We start from the raw sequence: 21370 nt of genomic DNA, 5'->3' as shown, positions 1-21370 counted from the left end.
ACCAACAGGAGGGATTTGGAGAGAAGAGTTCCTGACTCAGAAATGTATCACTTAGGGATGGTTCATAGGAAATTCTCACCAGAGTTGTCTTTCTCTAAAGAGCTGAAGCCAAAGACTGTAAGTAATTAAATATTTTATGTCTGAAACCATACTTTGCTCATGAGCCTTACTGATAGCTTGACCCTCACACTACAGAGGTGAGAAAAGAAATTCAGAGGGGACATGTGCTTTGTTTTAGTAATATAGTTGCCTAGTGTTCAAGCCAGAATGAAACCCATGTTTCCTGACTCTAAATCCCAGGACTCATTCCATATTTGTACATTATTTATGGTGTTGTCATTTCTGCCTTTACATGTCTATACAACTCGATAACACATTGCTACAACTCAGTAATGTGCCCTGGAATCAGCAGCTCTCACAGATTTCTAAAGAGTTCCTCTCTACCTGCCTTCCAAACTCCTCTTTAGGGGTTGTAGGTTCCAGTATGCCCTCTGCAGGCGAGAAAAAAAAAAAATCTGTTGCTTGTTAAGTCAAGGGGCCCAGACCAGGGCCAGTCATGGGTTGAATCTACCTTGAGCAGTTTGGAAATGCTGAACATCTGCTGAGTTCTCTCTGAGGCCCCTAGCGGAGGAGAGTTTACCCAGGGCCAGCACATGCGTGCTGGGCAGCACCTCCAAGCAAATCCACGCCCCAACAGAGCTGGGCTTTTGGTTCAAGGTGGTGAGTAAGGGTTAAAAGCATGAGCTATGGAGTAGCATTGCAGAGCTAACTCATGGATCTGCTTTCTAATAGCTTCATTGCCTTCAAGTTATATAAATATTCTGTGTCTCAGTATCCTCTTTATAAAATGGAGATAATAGATAATAATCTAGCTTCTAGCATGGTATATGAAATTTAAATAAACTAATGCATATGAAAAACTTAGCCTGGGGCCCAACAGAGAAGCATCGGGGCCATGACTGTTACTGTGAATATTACTGCTACTCTTCTGAAACGAAACCATTTTTAACTATAAACTGGACTTTGTGATTTTGCCATCCAGTATGTTTTGGAGCCTAATTAGCCAATGTTTTCTTTTTCTTTTAATTTTTAGAACATTTGCATGATACCATGAACAAATAATTTAGGGAAATGGCGCGTGTGTGAGTGTGTGTGTGTGTGTGTGTGTGTGTGTGTGTGTTAATCAGCTATTAGTTTAAGAATATATCCCAAGTGTCATAGTAAATTACCCTGTTTGAAAACAGGTTGAGCATTTCACCTATAGTACTTCTTAGAAGCCATACATTCACGTTGAAAGCACAGTTGTTACTTTGGAGCTGTTCCCTTCAGTACCTTGGGCTTCGTTCTAATGAAACCCTTTTATAGTGAATATCTAGGCACTCAATATGGATTGGCCAGATATCCTCTTGGAAGTGTTATCTCTACACTGGAAAAGAGAGGGTTAAAGGGTCATGAGAACCAAAAAACTGCCTCTTAATAGTGGGGAACCATAGAACAAAACTGCTTCACCCCTTCCAGGAAAGTGCAAAGTCGCCTGTCCTCTTACCACGAACTCTTCCAAAGTCTGATAGGTCTTGCCCCGGAACTCGCAGTAGTTCTTCCTCTCCTTGCACTGCGGGCAGCACTGGCTGGTGTCGACGTGGATGCAGCGGGGGTGCAGCCTCGGGCACTCAGGCTGTGCGCACAGCGGCCCCTCCTCGGTGCACAGGCACGGGCAGGCAGAGGGACCCGGCGCGAACTTCTCCCCAATAGCGTACACGAAGCCACTCTCGTCCACGCAGCCCTTCCCTCGGTAGTCTGGGTACGCGTACTCCTCAGGCAGCTCTGGCGTAGGCGCGAGTTCCCGGCTGATCGCGTCCTGGGCGGCTGCGGCCGGGATCTCCCCTTGGGGGGTGTCCCCGCGAGGTCGGACCTGCAAGTCCCCGGCCTTGGAGCCCCCGCCTTGGACACCCCAGGCCTGCTTCTGCTTGCTCCACGCTTCGCGGCTGGAGAACCCACGGTTGCTCTTGCTCTTCCAGTCCCGGGCACTGCTGCCCTCGTCTCTCGCTGCGCGCCCGAGCTCGCTCACTCGCCCCGGGCCGTCCCGAGACGCGTGCTCGCGCTTCTCCTGGCCCGGCTGCTCTGGTGCCTGGGCCAGCTTCTCCAGAGGGATGCTCGGACTGCAAAGAGCCACCATCAGGCAGCAGGTGACCAGAAGGGAACTGGAGAGCGCGCCAACTGCCATCGCAGTGGAGCTGGGCATCCCCTACCACGTCCCGGCGGGCGGGCGGGCGGGGAGCGCGGACACAGGGAGAGTCGCATTCACAGCCCGGGAGCGCGCCGCCGCCAGCCGGGAGCCGTCGTCCCTGCGGAGAGAACAGCAGCACAACTGAGCCCCACGGCCCGCGCGCGCCCCGGCCGCCGCGGCCCCCACCCGGCCCGGTGCCGCCCGGGCTCCAGCATAGCTCTAGATTAAAGAGCTGGACGCCGGAGACGGAGGCAGCATGCTTAGCGTCAGTGCACAGCTGGGGTTCTTAGACATCACAAATTGTGGAGGAATACACTGGAAGCGAAGTCCAAGAAATATACCGGCCGGCGGGGTCTTCTGTAGTGGTGAAGAGTGTTGGAGATTGTCACCAGCGGCTTGAGGAGCTAGGGAATGCAGCGAGCCGGGCCCGTGCCCGCCTGCAAAGCTCATACAGAAACCACACAATTCAGGCACACTGGTTGTCCCTCCCTAGGTCCTGGCCGTATTTCTTCAAGGTTATTAAATGGAAAATTCTGCAGTGGAGCTGGACACTGAATGGGCAGGAAGATTAAAGGGAAACCTTTTCTCTCTTGCCCTAAGGGCTTCTGCTGGGGAAAGGAGGGGGGAGCGGATTAACAAGGCTTCTCCTTAGACCCCGTGACTCATTCGTAACTTCTTAAATGCCTCCCGTCCGGGGAGCACAGGCTTTCTATCTTTTCTAACCCCTGCTGCCCCAAGGATACCCCTCACTCTTCCGGGATAGCGGAATCGGGGATTCCCGAGGCATCTGTTCCTTTGCCAGCCCCCGGCGCCCAGCCCGTCATGGGCGATTAGAGCGGTGATGCGAGGCTGGGTAGCCAGCCATAGCGCTCAGTCTTGGAAGTGCTTTTACCCGGGAGGGGTCCTGGTAATAGAGTGCCCAGAAACACTGAGGTGGACGGTGGGGGAGATATGGGCTCCAGCACGCAAAGTGGGGGTAAGAGTATCTCACTTGGAGGGATGCCAACCAACCTTTCTGGGTCTCAAAGTTTCTATCACCCAAAGGAGCATAGAAAGCCCCTATCACTGCTATGCAATTGCAACCCAACCAGGCTTCCCTAAACGCCCACCCACTCTAAATGCTCCAGTGCGCTTGTCCTCCTCCCCAACCCTCTCCATTAGGGTTGTCATACTCGCTCTCTGCTCATTCCTAGTCCCAGTCCAGCCGACCTTAACCCGGGGCGAACCTCCCATATTTACAAACTTGGGCTGCGGGGAAGTGAGGGTTCACCCCAGCAGCAGGGCGTCGTCCCAGCGCGTGGGGCGCGGACACCCAACATGCACCCTCATCCCTGAAGACCAGCGCCCAGTCTACATACATGAGCATGGGACGCCAGCCTGACGCCGGGCTCGCGGTGGGGGCAGCAGCGGCGGGCGCAGCCCTGGGGCACCAGTGCCCATCCTCCGGCCAGCAGGGGACCCGCGCGGGGCGGACCACGGAGAGCGCAGTCCCACCTGCGCGCTCCGCCTGGCGCGTGCACCCTGTTAGGTTGTCTGCCAGGGCTGGCGCATCCCCCTGCCAGCGGCGGGTTGTCCTGGTCCCAACTCGCGTCAGTGCCCGCGCCGCCCTCCTCCGCTCATCCCAGGGTCTAGTCCCCGCGTCTCTACGACAAAGAGCGCCTTGGGGACCGCTAGACTCCCGGCCTCGCTCTACTCCGCGGGCGGGTTCGGGAGTTCTCCAGACCTAGAGGCGGGGATGTCTGGGCAGCCGCCCCGCGTCGGAGGAAGAGGAGAAGCCCGGAGCGCGTCTGGCGGGCGAGTGGTACGCAGGCTGGCGTGTAGCCGGCGCACCCGCCTCCAGCCTCCAGCCTCCTGTCGCAGCTGTCTTCCGCCCAACTCGCGCCCAGCTCCTCTGCTGCCCCCGCTCGGTAGGCGTAGCTGCGACGGTCTGCGAGAAGACCTTCTTCCGCACGCTTTCTCCTTTTGCGCCGCTCCATTCACCTGTCAGGCTAGCGCGAGGCGGTCTGCTCACCTCCATGGTGGGCAGCCAGCACTGCGCAGGCTGCCTTTCTCCAGGCTTGTCACTCACTCTCCGATGGACCTTTCATCTTTCTCTTTTCTTTATTCTTTAATTTCTTCCTCTCTAACTGGCCCCCTTTGGCTTTCCGCTTTGTGGACAGCTGCTTTTGCCACTGTTAAAAAACGCAACCAAATTGTTCAGCTTGGGATGCGAAGACGGTATTGACTTAGATTGTTGGGAAGTTTTTATCTCTCTTTACATTCAGAAACCCAGAGGTATAGACGCATGAAAGTACGAAACTTCACAAAAATCCAAACAATGTGCTTTCTGAATCTCTGCTCTCTCTTCTACCACAAACAAACATCTTTGATTAATTTGTTAGAATGCTAAATGTTAAGTGGAGGACTGTGTGGACTAGGCTTGTGTTTACTCTTTGCTCTTGATCACAGAGTGCGCTTGGATTACGGAGAAAAGGTCAATGGTCCTGTTCAAATTAACCTATGAAATGGAATTTTTATAGACATGTTCATTTTCAGGGCAGTGGTTACTATGCACGGTATTTTGAAATCCTTGAAAATGCTCTGATGATAAACACTATCTTTCCTAAAAGCTCAGGCAGGACTTTTGCTGGAGGGTGGAATGTGATTTGGGGTTACTGTCTCTCACCCCTTTATCATGTTCAAATCAGGCTTAAATGAGGTGCTAGAAAGAACAGGAAGACTTGGAAATCCTGGGAGAGAAGTTTCAGGGGAAAAAAACAATAACAACAACAACAACAAAAAGTAAAGAAGACAAAACTAACTGTGGTCAAGTGGAAGGTTTACATGTACAGGATGATTTGAGTGCTTCTACCTTTGCTTTTTCACTCTCTTTTCTTCTGCTCATCCCAGGATAAGAGATGGGCCAACTTTGCCTGTGGACTGTAATGGTGGGGCCACCACCTGTCCAATGCTTTTCAGTTCTTTCCAGTACTCTTCCACATGTGCTCTGATCCATCAGTTAGGCTTCTGTGCCTTTATGATATCTTTAATACGAATTCCACAGATTTCACAGTGCCTCCAATATGCAAATGGGGCTAAGAGGTGTGATTATATACAATGTGGGAAACAGGTCCAGAGGGGAGGATCTTGTGACACCATCAAACAGTTTTATAGAATGCAGGAAGTTTTTCTTGTTTGACTTATTTATTAACAAATTCTGTTTCTGTCATTAAATATCCTCTTTGTTTTGTTTAACAAAAAGTCTATGTCTACAGTGGAGTGACCCCAAATGGATGCAGCTAATAAGAACTTATGATAGTATGTATAAAGCATTCTAACTGAAAGTTTGTTTGGGGTCTGAAAAAGGGAATAATGATGTCTTTTTGTTGGTTTTGCCTCAATCACAGGTCTCTTTGAATGAGAAATTGTTCCTTCCAGTCACATTGGAGAGCCACAATATGAGCTATTCATAAACCTGATTTTTCTAACAGATATTCTCAGAGATGGTATGACAGGGCAGATGAGATTAGGGAGGAAGGCAATTACAGAAAGACTTTGTCCTTAGTGAATGAGAACAACGGACAATACCTATACAGCTTGATTAGCTGTGTAACTCAAACTATGGAGTTTGCTAGCATTGAAAGGATTTAAAATTTGTTTATTGATAAAACAATAAATTGTTGCAATCACTCTCCATCCCTTTCTCCATTACATTTTTCTTCCTTTCTTCCTTTCTCCCCTCTCTTCCATCCTCTTCCTCTCTTTCTTCCTTCCTATTTGTTTCTCAGGCTACAGAAGTGAAAGGCAGAAGCAGAATGATCTGTAGTCAGGGAATATGATGATGTGAGTCTCATCCAAGTTCCACCAGGTTTTGGTTTTGCAACATTGGATACGCCTCCCAGTGTTATATAGGGTCTTTATTTTTGTAAAAGGAAAAAGAGAGAATCTCTGAATGGAGAGGAAACCTTACATGCCCTGGTAACATGGCACATTTCTGCCATCATGCCATTTTAAATCCAGTTTATTACTCCCATTTTTCTTTCTTTGTGCAAGAGTTAAATCAGTCAGCTGAAACACAACCATATTCCAAAGATAGTGTGAGTGGGTGCTGGGTCTCAGGTCCAGTCCTCAGCAAAGCAGAGCAGGTAGGTTTCAGGCAGGATTAGACTTCCACTTCAAAGACTGGTCACCTTTCCCATGCCCTTAGGCAGAATTGATCTTACCTTTCTCTGGTCTGTTACAACCTTTTTAATAGTCGACTTCTTCATTGCTCTGAGGTATCTGCACTCACTCTGAAATAGCATCTTACTAAAGAGCTGGGGCTATGCTTCATTTATCTCTCTATGCTTTTCACCTAGGATCTTCAGAGGACTAAATAAGAAGGTAAGGAGTAAAGAAGGAAGAGGGGAATGGAAGGAAGAAAGGGAGGAGGGGAAGGGGAGAGGAAGCTGTGGTTTGAACTCACGAAGGAGTTTAATCTCCAAAATCAGATGTTTAATTTATAAAGAGGGTAGAAACTTAACCTGATTCTGGTTGGCACTGTGGTGGTAATGGGGGCATGATTTGGATTCGAAAATGTCATTAGAATAGGATTGCATCCTGTGGCTTTATCAAAAGGGAAAGAGACCAGATAGATGTTCATACATTCCCTGTCTCTCAACAAGTGACTCTCTGTGCTACCTTGGGACCCTGCCAACAAGAACCCATTGCCATTGCCTAGACTGCACCTCCAGAACCATGAGCCAAAATAAATTTATTTTCTTTGTGAAGTAGCCAGCCTTATTCATTTTCATACAATAACTGGAAATGGACTAATACAGAGGGAGGAGGGAGGGAGGAAGAAAAAAGGTAAAAACTGGGCAAAATTTGCTTATCATCTACACATTGTTGGGTATATTCATAACCATCTCATTCAGCACCTTGAATTTTGAGGGTCTTTCAAGACCTCTATTATTGTTTCCTTGTTTTTCAGTGAAGAACTATATCTCAAAGAGATTTTGACTTGACTAAGATTATACAGCTCAAAGCCAGGTTGACCCTGAAGCATGATATTAGAGTTCCATAGTCATGTTCCAGCCCAGCCCAACTGCTGTCTGGGAGAAAGTGCTCTTTGAATTATTCATTGTGTTAATTAATATGCCCCTGCTTTGTTTCCCTATTCTGCCCACACTATACAAGTTAACCTACCAGGCCTTTTACTCATCAGGCTGCAGAGAAGCAATGCACAGGCTGTTGTCACCCTTGAGGTTGGTTGCTGAGATTTTCCCAGCTGCACATCCTCAGGCTAGTGGCCATCTCTTAACAGTTTCAGTGGATGAGAGGGTGCCAATGAATCAGGGAACAAATTAAGAGATGCCTGGCAGAGAGAAGGTACTTTAATGGAAAATGAGACCCTAAAGAAAAGGAACCAAGCAGCAGGTTCACCTTGGAGGAAGATGCAAAACAAGGTGCTTTAGGATAGGATTCACATCAGAGCCTCTATGGACAATGAAATAGATAAGATACCAGAAAGCTCAGATCTGCTCAAAGGAGGTTGTGACAAAATCATCTGCTGGAATTAAAAGTAGATAAGAGATGGTGTGAAATAAAATATGGCATGAAGTTAGGATTATTGGAAAATGGCCCCCACAAGTAGAGAAGGCCTCATGGGGAATGGAAAGCAGATACAGGGAAAGAGCAAGTACCTTCTGCATATTCTCAACAATGAAGATTTGCTTGGGGATACAGAGGTGAAATATCTTTAGGAGTGGCAGTGGACAGACATGGACCCTGACAGTGGGCCTGGCTGTTGTGGATGGGGAAGCACCTTGTAGCTTCCAAGGGATAGGAAGTCCTCTGGGAACTCATGCTCCAGGTACAGTGACTGCAGCAAGGCCAGCACAAATGAAGAGGGTTCCTCACCTTATCCTTCAGACTGCCTAAGGCCCTGCTCAAAATAATAACAGGTGCTTACACCTGTTTACACCTTTGACAAAGCCACATTCAATTTGAATTCTGGACTTGAGGCAGTGAAGGAAATGCTGTAAAACCTTCCTCTTTCCAGGTTACATGGAATAAAAACCACTTCCACCTGAAATCAGGTCAGCGGGACTTGTGTGGTTCAGGCAGAAGTTTGACCATTCCCTCAATTTAATGAGTGGAAGAAGCCACTATTAGTGCTCAGATGGCTTTTTATGGATGTACACAGAGCCTGCTTGGCTGTTAAGGGAGCCTCTAATTAAAGTTCTGCTCTGGAGCAAACTACCAGTTGAGAGAGCAACAGCTCCATTACTGCTTACACTTTTGATACATGCCTGGGTTTGAGAGTTACTGTTCCCTGCGCCGACCCGCCTCACAGGCTGCCTGATTACAACGCACCTTGGGGACTCATCCCTTCTGCTATGATTCCAAAAGTCAGCAGCATCTGTTCAAATAATCAAATGGATGACTCAGAGATATTCTTCTAAAATCAGTCCCCAAAGCTTGCTCCTTGAAAGGAGTTTCTAGGGATCCATCTTTAATATACCACGGAATCATTCACTGTATGTGCATCACAGACCACATCAATACTGATGGGTAAGAAAGTTTTGAAACAATTATTATGAAACAAGGGCTGATTGGAGTTTATTGGTCTAAGAATTGCAATCAGCAGATTGCTTAGAATTGTTGGGACTGCTGATGGCATGTCATGGTGATGCTTTTGAAAAGGATCCAGGTGGGTCAAGCAGAGTAAGGACCTTGAATTGTATCACTCAAGATTTTCCTCTTTCCTTTGGATGGTTCCAAAGTTCCAAAGGTGGCAGTCTATTCAAAGTGCTGAGTGTCATGTAGATATGGAAGGACAGGATTTTCCTTGAGGTTGCTCAAGAACTTCTGTAATCCAATCTGGAGCACTTCTGACATGGGGTATTCCTTCTCCTAGCGGATTCTCTAGCTTAAGGTCTTCCCAGGAGCCAGGCACAGACCTGGCTTGATACCACAAGATGTAGTGGTATGCAAGGGATGTCTTGCTGGGGATAAGAATGGAGGGTCTTTCAAGTGGACTGATAATGAATAGGTAACCCATAGATGGTAGAGTTAGGCACATGTCTTCCAGGAATGACTTCTCTCTCTGTCCCAAGCTTATTATTTTCCAGAATAATCTATAATATTCCAAGAAACTTTGAAATCGTTTAAAGCATATCAACACTTTCCCAGATGTTGCCAGTTACTGACTTGAGCAATGATGGAACCAGAGGATTTATCGTATAACAGCCAAGGACTTTCCCTCACTGTGACAAAATATTTGGAATAATCAACTTAAAAGAGGAAAAAGTTATTTTGGCTGAAGTTTTGAAGGTTCCAGTCAATGATTTATTTGCTCCATTGCTTTGGGGCCGACAGCAAGACAGTACGTCAAGGTGGGTAGCAAGTGGTAAAGCAAAGCTGCTTACCTTCTGGTGGCTTTGGGGGGAGAGAGAGAGAGAGAGAGAGAGAGAGAGAGAGAGAGAGAGAGAGAGAGAGAGAGAGAGAGGGAGAGAGAGAGAGAGAGGAATGTTCAGAGTCCCAATATCCTTTTTAAGGCATGACCCAATCATTTGACTTCCTTCCACCAGGCCCTACCTCCTAAAGGTTTTAACACCTCCCAATAGTGCCACAGATTGGTGACCAAGACTTTAACACATGGGCCTTCAAGGAACACTTCCAAACTACAGCCAGGACCTACTCTTCTGGAACTTTAGGAAATAAGGACAACGACGGGGTCATATCTGAAGTAAAAGCAGAAGATATGGGGTATTGAGGAAATGATCATTTGTTGGTGATTAAGCCAGGGAAACTGAAGACCAAGGGAGAGGGTGGGAAGTATCTAATGAGTTCAATAACATTGCAATGATGCACTTCTAGGCATCATGAAAAAGCTGTTCCTGCATAGGTTACCTTTCATGCTATCCACTTCTGTTGGTCCTTCTCAGTCGGGGGTGATTTGGGCTGGCTGAAATAGAACAGGGTTGTACCATCAAATCACCCACGCATGCTTCAAAAGCCATTATTTTCAAATACAAACTCCTTTGCACTTGTAAGCTAGTGCCGTATATACAGTCATCCCTCAGTAACTGCAGAGAATTGGTTCCAAGAACCCCTGCAGACACTAAAATCCATGGATGCTTAAGTCCTTTATATAAAATGGAATACTGTTTGCATATAACCTACACACATCCTCCTGTGTACTTTAAATCATCTCTAGATTACTTATAATAAGTAGCACAATGTAAATGCCATGTAAATAATTGTTACACTGTTTTGTTTAGGGAATAACAAAAAGAAAAAAAGTGACAGCAGGATCATTGTAGATGCAAATGTTTTCTGAATATTTTTGATCCACAGTTGGTTGAATTTGAGGATGTGGAATCTGATAATATAGAGGGCCCATTGTATTTGTTTAATTTTATTTCACCTTCCATGCCCCAACCACCCTTTAAGTCATTGCTGCATTTTTAGCATCTGACACATGCCACATCTGTTAGCACATGTCAGGGGCATGATAAATGTTTATCAGATGAATTAACAAAGAAACATAAAATATCTAACATAAGGTGATTTTTCATAGGTCTTCCCCATCACTTTCTCCCCTCCAGGCTGTGCTTAATCATACATAACTGTCCTGCAAATAAGCTGAGCTCTCACACATAGAGGCCCCCTGAACTTTTTTAGTTGTTTGCTGGACAGTCCCAGTCACTTCTTATTCTGTTCATGACTTTAAAATGTTCAACATCTCTAGAATTGGACAAATACAAGACAAAACTACTCTAAGATTTCATTTCACTCCAGTCAGAATAGTAGCTATCAAGAATACAAACAACAATTGTTGGTGAGGATGTGGGGCAAAAGGCACACTCATACATTGCTGGTGGGACTGCAAATTGGTGCAGCCAATCTGGAAACAGTTGGAGATTCCTTGGAAAACTTGGAATGAAACCACCATCTGACCCAGCAATCCCACTCCTCAGTTTATACCCAAAGGACTTAAAAACAGCATACGACAGGGACACAGCCATATTAATGTTTATAGCAGCACAATTCACAATAGCTAAATTATGGAACCAATCTACATGCCCTTCAGTATATGAATGGTTAGGGAAACTTTGGTACATATACACAATGGAACATTACTCAGCATTAAAAGAGAATAAAATCATGGCATTTGCAGGTAAATGGATAAAGTTGGAAAAGATAATGCGAAGTGAAGCAAACCAATCCCCAAAACCAAAGGCAGAATGTTTTCTTTGATATGAAGATGCTGACTCATAATGGCAATGGTGGGGGAGCTTGGGAGGAATGGAGGAACTTGAGATAGGGCAAAGGGGAGGGAGGGAAAGGGAGGGGGCAAGGGAGTAGGAATGATGGTAGAATGAGTTAGACATCATTACCCTAAGTACATGTATGAAGACAGGAATGGTGTAAAAATACTTTGTGTACAATCAGTGACTTGAAAAATTATACTCTAGCGCTGGTAAAGTGCTTGCCTAGCATGTGTGAGGCCCTGGGTTTGATCCTCAGCACTACATAAAAATAAAATAAAGGTTGTGTCCACCTATAGCTAAAAAAAAATTTAAAAATTAAAAAAAGAAAAATTATGCTCTATATGTGTAATATGAAATGAATTGCATTCTGCAATTATGTATAACAAAATCAAATCAATAAATAATCTAATTAAAAAAGCCATACTAGTTAGTCCAGTTATCAAGAGAAACTCCTTCATTTTAGCACCAGGCAGTAGGAAACCTGGAATTTCTCTGTGGTCTTGGATTAAAAATCCCTGTTCTATAGCTCAGTGTATACCTCTTTTGTCCTCATTATTTCCTATTCCTTTGTGATGTTCAAGAAGAAAATCCTTAGTGGGACTAGTGAGGCATTCAACACCTGATCTCTACCACTGCTCAGTGAGGAGGTGGCTCTGGGGCCCACCAGTGTTGGAGCATGGGTAAGCCTTCCCTATCTTATTATTGTTGGAAGTGGATTATACACTAACAATTGGCCTTTCACTTTATTATTTATACCAAGTTATTTTATTTGGTTCATATTCTGGTAATCAATGCTCTGTCTTGCAGCAAATTAAGCAACCTCTACCTTGTTTATCTAGATGTTTGATGAACTGAACTTCAAGTTTCTATCACCAAGCACAGGATTTCTTAGCATTCAACTGTTGGTTTGCTTCTGGACTGGTACCAACTCATGACTTCACTTTGTTCTTTCATATCTTGGACTTAACTGATCAAGAAAAATAAAAGGTTTCATTGTATCAGCATTTATTCCTTCTCTGATATTCTTCCTTTCTTTATATAGACCCAACTTTTTGAACTATATCATTTTCCTCCTCTCTAATGAATTTCTTATAATATTTCTTGCAAGGCAGTTTTACTGGTTACACATCTCCTCAATTTTTATTTGAGAAAAAATCTTCATTTATTCTTTATTTTTAAAAGATAATTTTTGAGAATATATCTAGGTTGATATTCAGGCCTAGGGTATCACTGTTGACTTTATAAATTCTGTACACTTGGGTCATACTAAATTTATTCAAAAATATTTTGACTTCTTTAATAATAAATTAACCTTAGCTTCCTGTAACTGTAACTGTTTAATTTTGTTAAACCTTTTAACACTTTTGTTAAAAAGCGAAACTCATTGTATAGCTGTACAAAATCTTTCTTTATGTCCTGATTTTGTAGAAAAAAGATTTTACTTATTTACTTACTTTAACTTTCTAAGCATTTTTGTTTAAAACAAACAAACAAAAAATCAAAAAAGACACAGCCCATTAGCCTGGGCCTGCCCAGGGTCAGGATCATCATTATCACTGTCTTCCATCTCCACACCTTGTCCCACTGGAAGGTCTTCAGAGGTGCTAACATGCATGGAGCTGTCATCTCCTCTGGCAGCTTCTGGACTTCCTCCTGAAGGACCTTCCTGAGGCTCTTATTGAGGAGGTGGTACTCTTTTCAGAGATCTAACCAAGGAAGTTTCCTTGGTTTGTTCCTCTATATCATCCTGTAAGCAGATGATGTGCCGCAAATTTTCATTTCAGTTGATCATGTTGGGACCCACATTTTCACTTTATTTATTTATTTGTTGGTGGTGCTGGTGATGAAAATGTATGACATGTATGACAGGCAAGCCCTCTGCCACCTAGCCACATCCTCAGCCCTATTTTCACACTTTTTAAGGTGCGTGTTAAGGTCTGCAAATATTTCTGCTAAACCTTTCACTGTCAGTTCTCTTGGGGATTCTTCTTTTCCTTCTCCTGAGGTTGCTTTTCCTCCTGACTCTTTTTTAGCTAAAACTTCCTGTTCCAGTTTGAATGATTCCTCATTAGCCAGTTCCTCAGGAGCCATCTCCAGGAGCTCCTCAATGGGATCCTCACCCACTCACATGGCAAAGGTGATGCCATCTTAACCTCATTCTTGTTAATTTTTGCAACCTCTTCTTTCTTGGAAAATCTTTCAAAGTCTTGAAAGAACCTATCTTGTTCCAGATGTCATTTATTCACTCCTTGTTGAATGAAGCGTGAAAGCCAAGAAAGCAGCAGAAATAAATGCTGGAATCCTTTCAGTATTGCTTTAGTATCTTCTCAGGGTCTTCCTCAGGTGCAGTAATAGCCTGGGTAGAAGTTCTCTCCAGTTATGCATTAAATAGACAAAGAAATTTTCAGCTCCATTATAGTTTTACGGAACCACCATCAAAAGGGAGTCTGTCATGGACAAAAATGTTATGTAGTGCATAATAGTATTTAACTTTTCACTTTCTTTTTCTTGCATGATTTCTGAGAAGTCAGCTGTATTCCTTTTTTTCTCTTTTATAGTTAAGGTATTTTCCCCCTCTGGCTTCATTCAGGAGTTTGTCTTTGGATATTGGTAGTTTGAAAATGACATGTCTAGGCACAGTTATTCTGGCAATTATCCTGCTGGAGGTCTGAAGTTCCTGGAACTGTGGTTTGGTGCCTGATGTTAATTTGGGGAAATTTTCAATCACTATTGTTTCAAACACTCTTTCCATCCCTTTTTTTTTCTCTGTTTTTCCTTTCTTGAATTCCCATGGCATCTATCATGCAACTTTTGTAGTTGTCCCAAATAATCCTCTCAATTCTGTTCTGTTGTTTTCAGTCTTTCTTCTTCTTGCTTTTCAATTTTAGAGGTTTCTATGGAAATATCTTTAAACTCATTCTTTTCTCTCCTCTGTATGGTTTACTAATAAGTCCATGAAAGGCATCCTTGATTTCTGTGGCAAGTGTTTTTTATCTTGAGCATTTCCTTTTGGTTCTTTCTTAGGATTTCCATCTCTTTGTTTACATAGCCCATCTGTTCTAGCATGTTGTTTACTTTGTCCGTTATTGCTCTTTGTATATTAACTGTAGTTGTTAATATTCCAGTTCAATTCCTGGTCTGATAATTCCAAATTTTCCTGCCATGTCTGGTTCTGATACTTGTTCTATTTTTTCAAACTGTGTGTGTGTGTCTTTTTGTTTGTTTGTTTGTTTGTTTGTTTGCTTTTTAGTATGCCTTGTAATTTTTTTCTTGATGTCTGGGCATATGTATTGTGCAAAAAAAAAAAAAAAAAGGTAAAAGTAGGCCTTTAGTAATGTTAAGAAGTGGGGAAAAGGGAAGCATTCTTTAGTTTTATCAGGTTTTAGTCTTTGGTGGGCCTGTACCCAAATGTCACCAGTGCTTTTAGATTAGCTTTATCCTCAGGTAGTACAGGATGGCTGCAGTGGGTTGAAGTTGAGTTTTCCCTTCCCCAAAGACATTAGGGTCTAATGATACCACAGCAGGTTAAGCACTGTTAACTAGTCTCTCCTGAGGGTAAACCTTTGTAAGAAGAACAGAATGCTTTGACATATTTCAAAATAGCTCCTTTTTTCCATACCCTTGATGGAAGCAAGAACATGATGAAGCTACAGCAGATGAAACTCACAAAAGTGTGAGTGATGGCCACTATGCTTGAGTTCAGCTGGAGTTTTTAATGTGAGACTTGTTCACACTGACCTCAAACAATTAGTTAATTACAGTTCAGGTTTTCCTATCCCACCTCTATTTCTCATGAAGGTTGCTACTCTGAATTTATGCTTCAATAAGTTTTAATTCTCTGCATTCACTTATCTAATTTTAGGAATAGAGGTTTGCTTGTGAGTTCATTTCTCTGAAAAACTGAAGGGGTGTTTGTTGATTTTTCAGTAGGTTTAACTTTTTTTTTGTAAGAACAGAGGGAAGACTTCTAAGCTTTTCCTATGTATTGGAACAGAAGCCAGAAGTTCACTAGTATTTTTGGGTAAAAATTTTTCAAATAGTTTCAAAGCAGCCTTCCATACTTGCATTCAACTATTTCTTCTTTGTGCCTCAAAGATACTATTATCATTCACTTATTAGAAATTTATTTATTGTTGCTTATACTAATTTTGTTGGAGGTTGTGTATAGAGAGATAGACATTCATATCTATATGGCACTAGGTTTTTAAATGTTTGCCACCCAGCATCCATTATGGTTCTTCTGATAACAAATACCAACTTGATTTTCTTCTAGAAGATCAAAGTCAACCCATTCTCAGCCTAACTTTTTCTCAGATAGAGCTAACATCTGGAACAAGGGAAACAGGTATGAATAGGATCTTTGTCTTTGTGTCATGATGATTGATGTAGGGATGCTCATACGATCCCTTTGGGATGATGAGAGTCAAGACTTCTGCTTGAATCATCTGAAGATGAAAACTTTTTCTTTTTTCCATTAGTCCTGAATTTTGTATACATAAGTCTTGATCAGCTAGAGGCACCACAAAGGATAAGTCTAACTGAAATGTAGACAGTATAGAAGAAAACTGAAACAGGAAAAAAAGACAAATCAACTCCTGTTAATATCATGTAATGTCCTCTCAGAATTGAAAAAGTCTCCGATTGGTGTTCTTTTCAATTGATAAGTCCCACGTATATCTTTTTAAAAAATTTTTTTCTTTCCCAAGCCATTTTGAATTAGAATTTTCTGTTACTTGCAAATTCAAAAGTTCTGACAAATCAAATGGTTCAGTGTGTTTATTAATTGAATTCATTGATATAGTTCAGACTGTGGCCCCCAAACCTATCTGCAGATATTGAAATCCCACCATAACCATTAGACTCTAAGTGGGTTTCAGGACTATCTCTACTGCTCTCAAAAGTGGTTTCTCACTTGGAGATTAAGCCACTGCTTTTTCTGCACAAGAATTCCTTTCATGACATCCCAGAAAATCTGCCTCTGTGCTCTCAGAGGCAGAACTGGTCCTGAATTGTGCAAAGAGTCACCATTGCCAACTCGGCTACATTTTTCTGGCAGTCCCAGCATTCAATCAAGATTTCTGGGTCTTTTCCAATTAAAACACCATTTGGAAATACTCAGCATTTTCCAGCCTTGAATAATGTATTGGTCTCTTTTAAAGGAGGAAATATTCACACAGATCCCCCAATGTTGACTTAAATTCTTTTTATTATAATTTTACTTAAATATATGCAAACATAAAACACTACAAATCCTTAGGCTTACAGCTTTTAGACAATTATAAAAATGAATTTACAGACCAGATATAAAATAAACTATAAAACCAGTGAAACTGAAGCCAGACCCACCAGTTTAATGAGACAGGAAGGGAGTCTTCCTGAAGCCCCATGGCAGCTCTCAGTATGAGAGGCCCATGTTTCTAATAACTGGTTCCTCTGTGCTCAGCATTGCCAAAGTTTCATGCCTGGTGGGCCCTGGATTCTTCAGCATTTTTCTCTATTTAAACTACTTCAGAGCTTCATTAGCAGGACTTCCCATAAAGTAGCTATCCTTTACTTAACATAACTACAACTGTTATTTATGAAGATTCACTGCCGTTTCTTATTGAGTCTGTAACTATTAACATTGTACCAAATGCCATATCAGCATAAAAATAAACATATTTGAACTGTTAGAAGATAAACTCACATGATGGTCCTCATAGCATGGTCATCTAAGGACCTGTGCTTACATCATTTTTAAACCAATTTTATTGAGAAATATTTTACATACTTTGTGGACTTTGACAAATTTACACAAATGTTTAGGTAACCCCAAAATAAAACTATACATTGTTACCATTTCAGAAATTATCCTATAATCCATTTCAGTCAGTCCTTTATATGACTGCCTACCACCCCACCTTTCCAAAATAATCACTACCATTTTGCTTAAGGATGTCCATACAGGGAATCATGTAGTGCTACATAGTCTCTTATGTCAAACTTCTTTTATTAGGTAGTTAGTATAAATATGACCAAGGCCACAGGAAAGAAGAGGGAAATTAGAGGAAGACCAAAAGGAGAGACCAAGTGATAAGGAAAGCTATGCCCAGCTGCAGATAGAACCGCATGTTCTACCTGGAAACAGTGCATCTGCTCAATCAAACCAGTCCCCTGGGCTCATGCACTAAGTTTCCATATATTTGAAGGTAACCTGTGGCAAATTACCAAGCCATTACAAAATCATCAGTATTGCAGTTTTAATCCCACACCCACTTTGTGGGCTTTTATAGATAATGATGTGATAGGACAATTATTGATATTAACTGTCAATCATGTTTGACAATCATGTGAGGTACGGGAAATGGAGAAAAAACTCAAACAAGGTTGGATATAAAAAGATAGACTGAACCCAAATGGGGTGTCAGTACATTTTTTCTGTGCAGGATGACCTGCTCCCTCTTCTTGGGAGTGCACTTTCACTTCTTGCTTAATAAATCTCATTGCTTACACAATGCACTGCTTGTAAGTCTCATCTGAAATCTTTCCTTTAGGAACACAAGAGTCAAGGAAATCTCCACCTGGTAATACTTACCATTAACTGATGGTTTTAAGATTCACCAGTGAGATTACATATCTCAGAAAATTGTTTTTAACTGCTGAGAGTGTTCCGTTGTATGGCCCCAACACTGTTTCTCTATTCATCTACTAAAGAACATTTGAGTGGTTTTCACACTTTGACTATCATGATTAAAGCTAACTGAGCATTTTTACACAAGTAATTTTGTGGATATATGCTCTTGGAGAAGTGCAATTGCTATATCTATAATATATAAATAAATTTATAAAAAATTTTCAAACTACTTTCCAAAATGACTGTATGCATTTTTATATCAACCAGCAATATCTGAGAGTTCCTATTATGTCACATCCTTTTCAACATTGAAGTTACTAACCTTTTAATACTTTAACCACCTAGTGAGTGTGAAAATATATCTCAGTGTGCTTTTAACTTGCATTTGACTCCCCTGTGTTGAACATTTTCTCATGAGCTTGTGACTATTCATGTATCTTATGTTGTAAAGAGTCTATTCTCAATCACCCTTTAAAAAAATTGGTTGTTAACCTTTTTGTGGAGTTTCTGGAGTTTATATGTTTTTGATAGGATTCCTTAGATGAAAGTATTATCAGTATTTTTCTGAGTTTTTGTTGTTCAAAAATTTTGTTTGAATGGTTACACCTTCAGGTTTAAAGAGTCTCTTACAAAGCAGTAATATTAAATTTTCATAAATTCCAACTTACCAAACTTGTGTTTTCTTCAGATCCACTTTTTCTCCCCCTTTCAAAATATCTGTGACTTCTCTGAGACTGAGAACAGTTATTTTCATGTTTTCTTCTGGAGGCATAGTAGGTTGAGCTTTTATGTTTTGGTCTATGATCTTGTTCAAGGAAAGTTTGTGGTATGTCCAGAAATAGAGGTCAAGGTTTATTTCTTTCCAAATAGATATTTCCATTATTTTGAATATCATGTACTAAGTTGACTTTCCTTTCAGAATCTGTCAAATTAGTCAGTTCTATCAATTTTACTCACCATATTTCTATTCTGTTCCATGGATTTATATATCCTTATGTTAACACAGTGCCTGATTAAGTAGCTTAATAATAAGACTTGAAATAAGTACTGTTAATCCTTCCAAAATTTTGAAAATTATATTAGCTTTACCAACTCTTTTGGATTTTCATAACAGAATTTGAATCTATATGTCTGTTTTTACATAAATGCTTACTGGGATTGTACTATTCTACAGATCCATTTTGGAAGGATTGACATTTTAATAATATTGAGTCTAATCTATGAACATAGTATATATCTCTATATGTTTATATTTTCTTTGTGATATTTTATGACACTTTAAAAAATTTAATACAAGCATTTGCTGCTTTTAGATGCTATTACAAATGACAATTAACTCAGAAGGCTGAGGTAGGAGAATCAAAAGTCCAAGGCCAGCCTCAGCAAATTAGCAAGGCCCTAAGCAACTTAGCAAGACCCTTCTTAATATAAAAATAAAAAGGGATGGGGATGTGGTTCAGTGGTTAAGTGCCCCTGGGTTCAAAAAAATAAGGAATTAGTTTTTGCATATTGATCTTATATCCTATCACCTGGTAAATTCACTTATTAATTGTAATTATTGCTTTCTATATTTCTCAAAATTTTTTTTTAAAGAGAGAGTGAGGAGAGAGAGAGAGAGAGAGAGAGAGAGAGAGAGAGAGAGAGAATTTTAACATTTTATTTCTTAGTTTTCAGCAGACACAACATCTTTGTTGGTATGTGGTGCTGAGGATCGAACCCGGGCCGCGTGCATGCTAGACAGGTGCGCTACCGCTTGAGCCACATCCCCAGCCCCTCAAAAATTTTTAAAGAAAAAAATTTTCTGGGCTTCAATAATGAGAGTTTAACTGCTTTTGAAAATTCTTAGTTTGTCTTTTTTAATGTTTGATTGTGTTCTTTAGGAACCTCCAATACAGTCTGAAATAAAAAGACTGAGAGTCTTGCTCCCAGTCATACAAGGAAATCATTCATAATTAATAATTCAAATTAATGTTGGGTACAGATTTGATTGTGCATATCTTTTATTAGATTCAAGAAATTCATTTTTATTTTTATTTATTTTTTTGTCAATTGTATTGTACTCCCTCCTCCTCCTTCTCCTCCTCCTTCTTTAATGAATGAGTGTTGAATTTTCTCCAATGCATGTATTTTGACAGTAGTTAACATGATCATAAATTTTTTTCTTAATGTGTGAATTGATTAAATTTTAAATATCAAACAAATGTTGTGTTTCTTGAATAAACCACTAGATCTTGAGTCTGTGTTCAGTTTGCTATTATTTAATGAGGATTTCTATATTTATTTTTATGAGAAATAATGGCCCGTATTTTTTTTCTTTTGAAATCTCTCAGGTTTGCTTTTAATAAAAGAAACAATAAAAGAAACTTCAAAAATATTTTTTTTCATCTTATTTGAAAGAGCCTTTCGAAAAGTTGGTATTATTTCTTCTTTAAATATCTGATAGAATTCACCAATAAAGCATCTGGCCTGGAGATTTCTCTGTGAGTAGAAGATTACTTAGAAATTCAATTTTTAAATTGGCACATTATAATGATACATAATAGTAGGATTTGTTATTACATATTCTTTCTCTATTTGCTTGAAATTTCATTACTACTTTTAAAAAACCTAACTTGTGCCTTATAGATATGTTTTATAGTTTGTTTCTGTTTCATTTATGTCATTAGGTAAATCTTCCTCTCTCTCTTTTTCTTTCTCTTTGTAGTATTTCATATTGAATGTTTGCATAATTAATTTCCTATTAAACCATTTTACATCGGTTTTTCTTTAAGAACCACTATATCTTTATCTCATACAGGTTGTTGATATTTTTGAGTTTTTTTATTATTGCTGAAACATTTCTAATTTTTCTTGGGCTTTGTTAGATCAGTTTCTTATTTAACATCTGCTACAAAGTCTGTAAATATTTGGAAATTTTCTAGATATTTTATAATTAAGTGGTATTTATTTTTAATTTAATTTAACTGAGATTAGAAGACACATATTTATTATTTTAAGTTTTCAAAATACAACAAGACTGGCTTCACAGACCATGGTGTGTTTTACTTGTTCACTGCCCCATGAGCTCTAGAAAAGATGTTAACCATAGTGTTCCACAAATACCAACCACAGCAAGTTGGTTCCATATATTCTTCCTGATTTTTGTTTATATTTTCTATCATGCATTGAGAGCTAGACATTGACATTATAATTAAAATTATAATTATGACTGTGGATTTGTTTTTAAAACCTTTAGTGCTGTCAATTTTCTTCTCCAAATATTTTGACACTATTTATACACATTTAGGATTA

The 21370-nt window shown here is 40.9% G+C and overlaps 1 protein-coding gene across 1 annotated transcript in view; it reads right to left on the bottom strand.

Annotated features, from left to right (window-relative positions):
* Vwc2 (von Willebrand factor C domain containing 2) overlaps positions 1-2242 on the bottom strand; it is a 154821-nt gene extending 152579 nt beyond the window's left edge. The window contains exon 1 of the mRNA XM_026403667.2: positions 1547-2242. Within this exon, the coding sequence (XP_026259452.1) occupies positions 1547-2242 (696 nt within the window). The remainder of the gene's footprint in view (positions 1-1546) is intronic.
* Positions 2243-21370: the final 19128 nt, after the last annotated feature.

Source organism: Urocitellus parryii, chromosome 3 (genome assembly GCF_045843805.1).
Source record: "Urocitellus parryii isolate mUroPar1 chromosome 3, mUroPar1.hap1, whole genome shotgun sequence".
Taxonomy (NCBI): domain Eukaryota; kingdom Metazoa; phylum Chordata; class Mammalia; order Rodentia; family Sciuridae; genus Urocitellus; species Urocitellus parryii.
The sequence above is the reverse complement of the archived record's forward strand: the minus strand, read 5'-3'. Positions and strand labels throughout refer to the sequence as shown.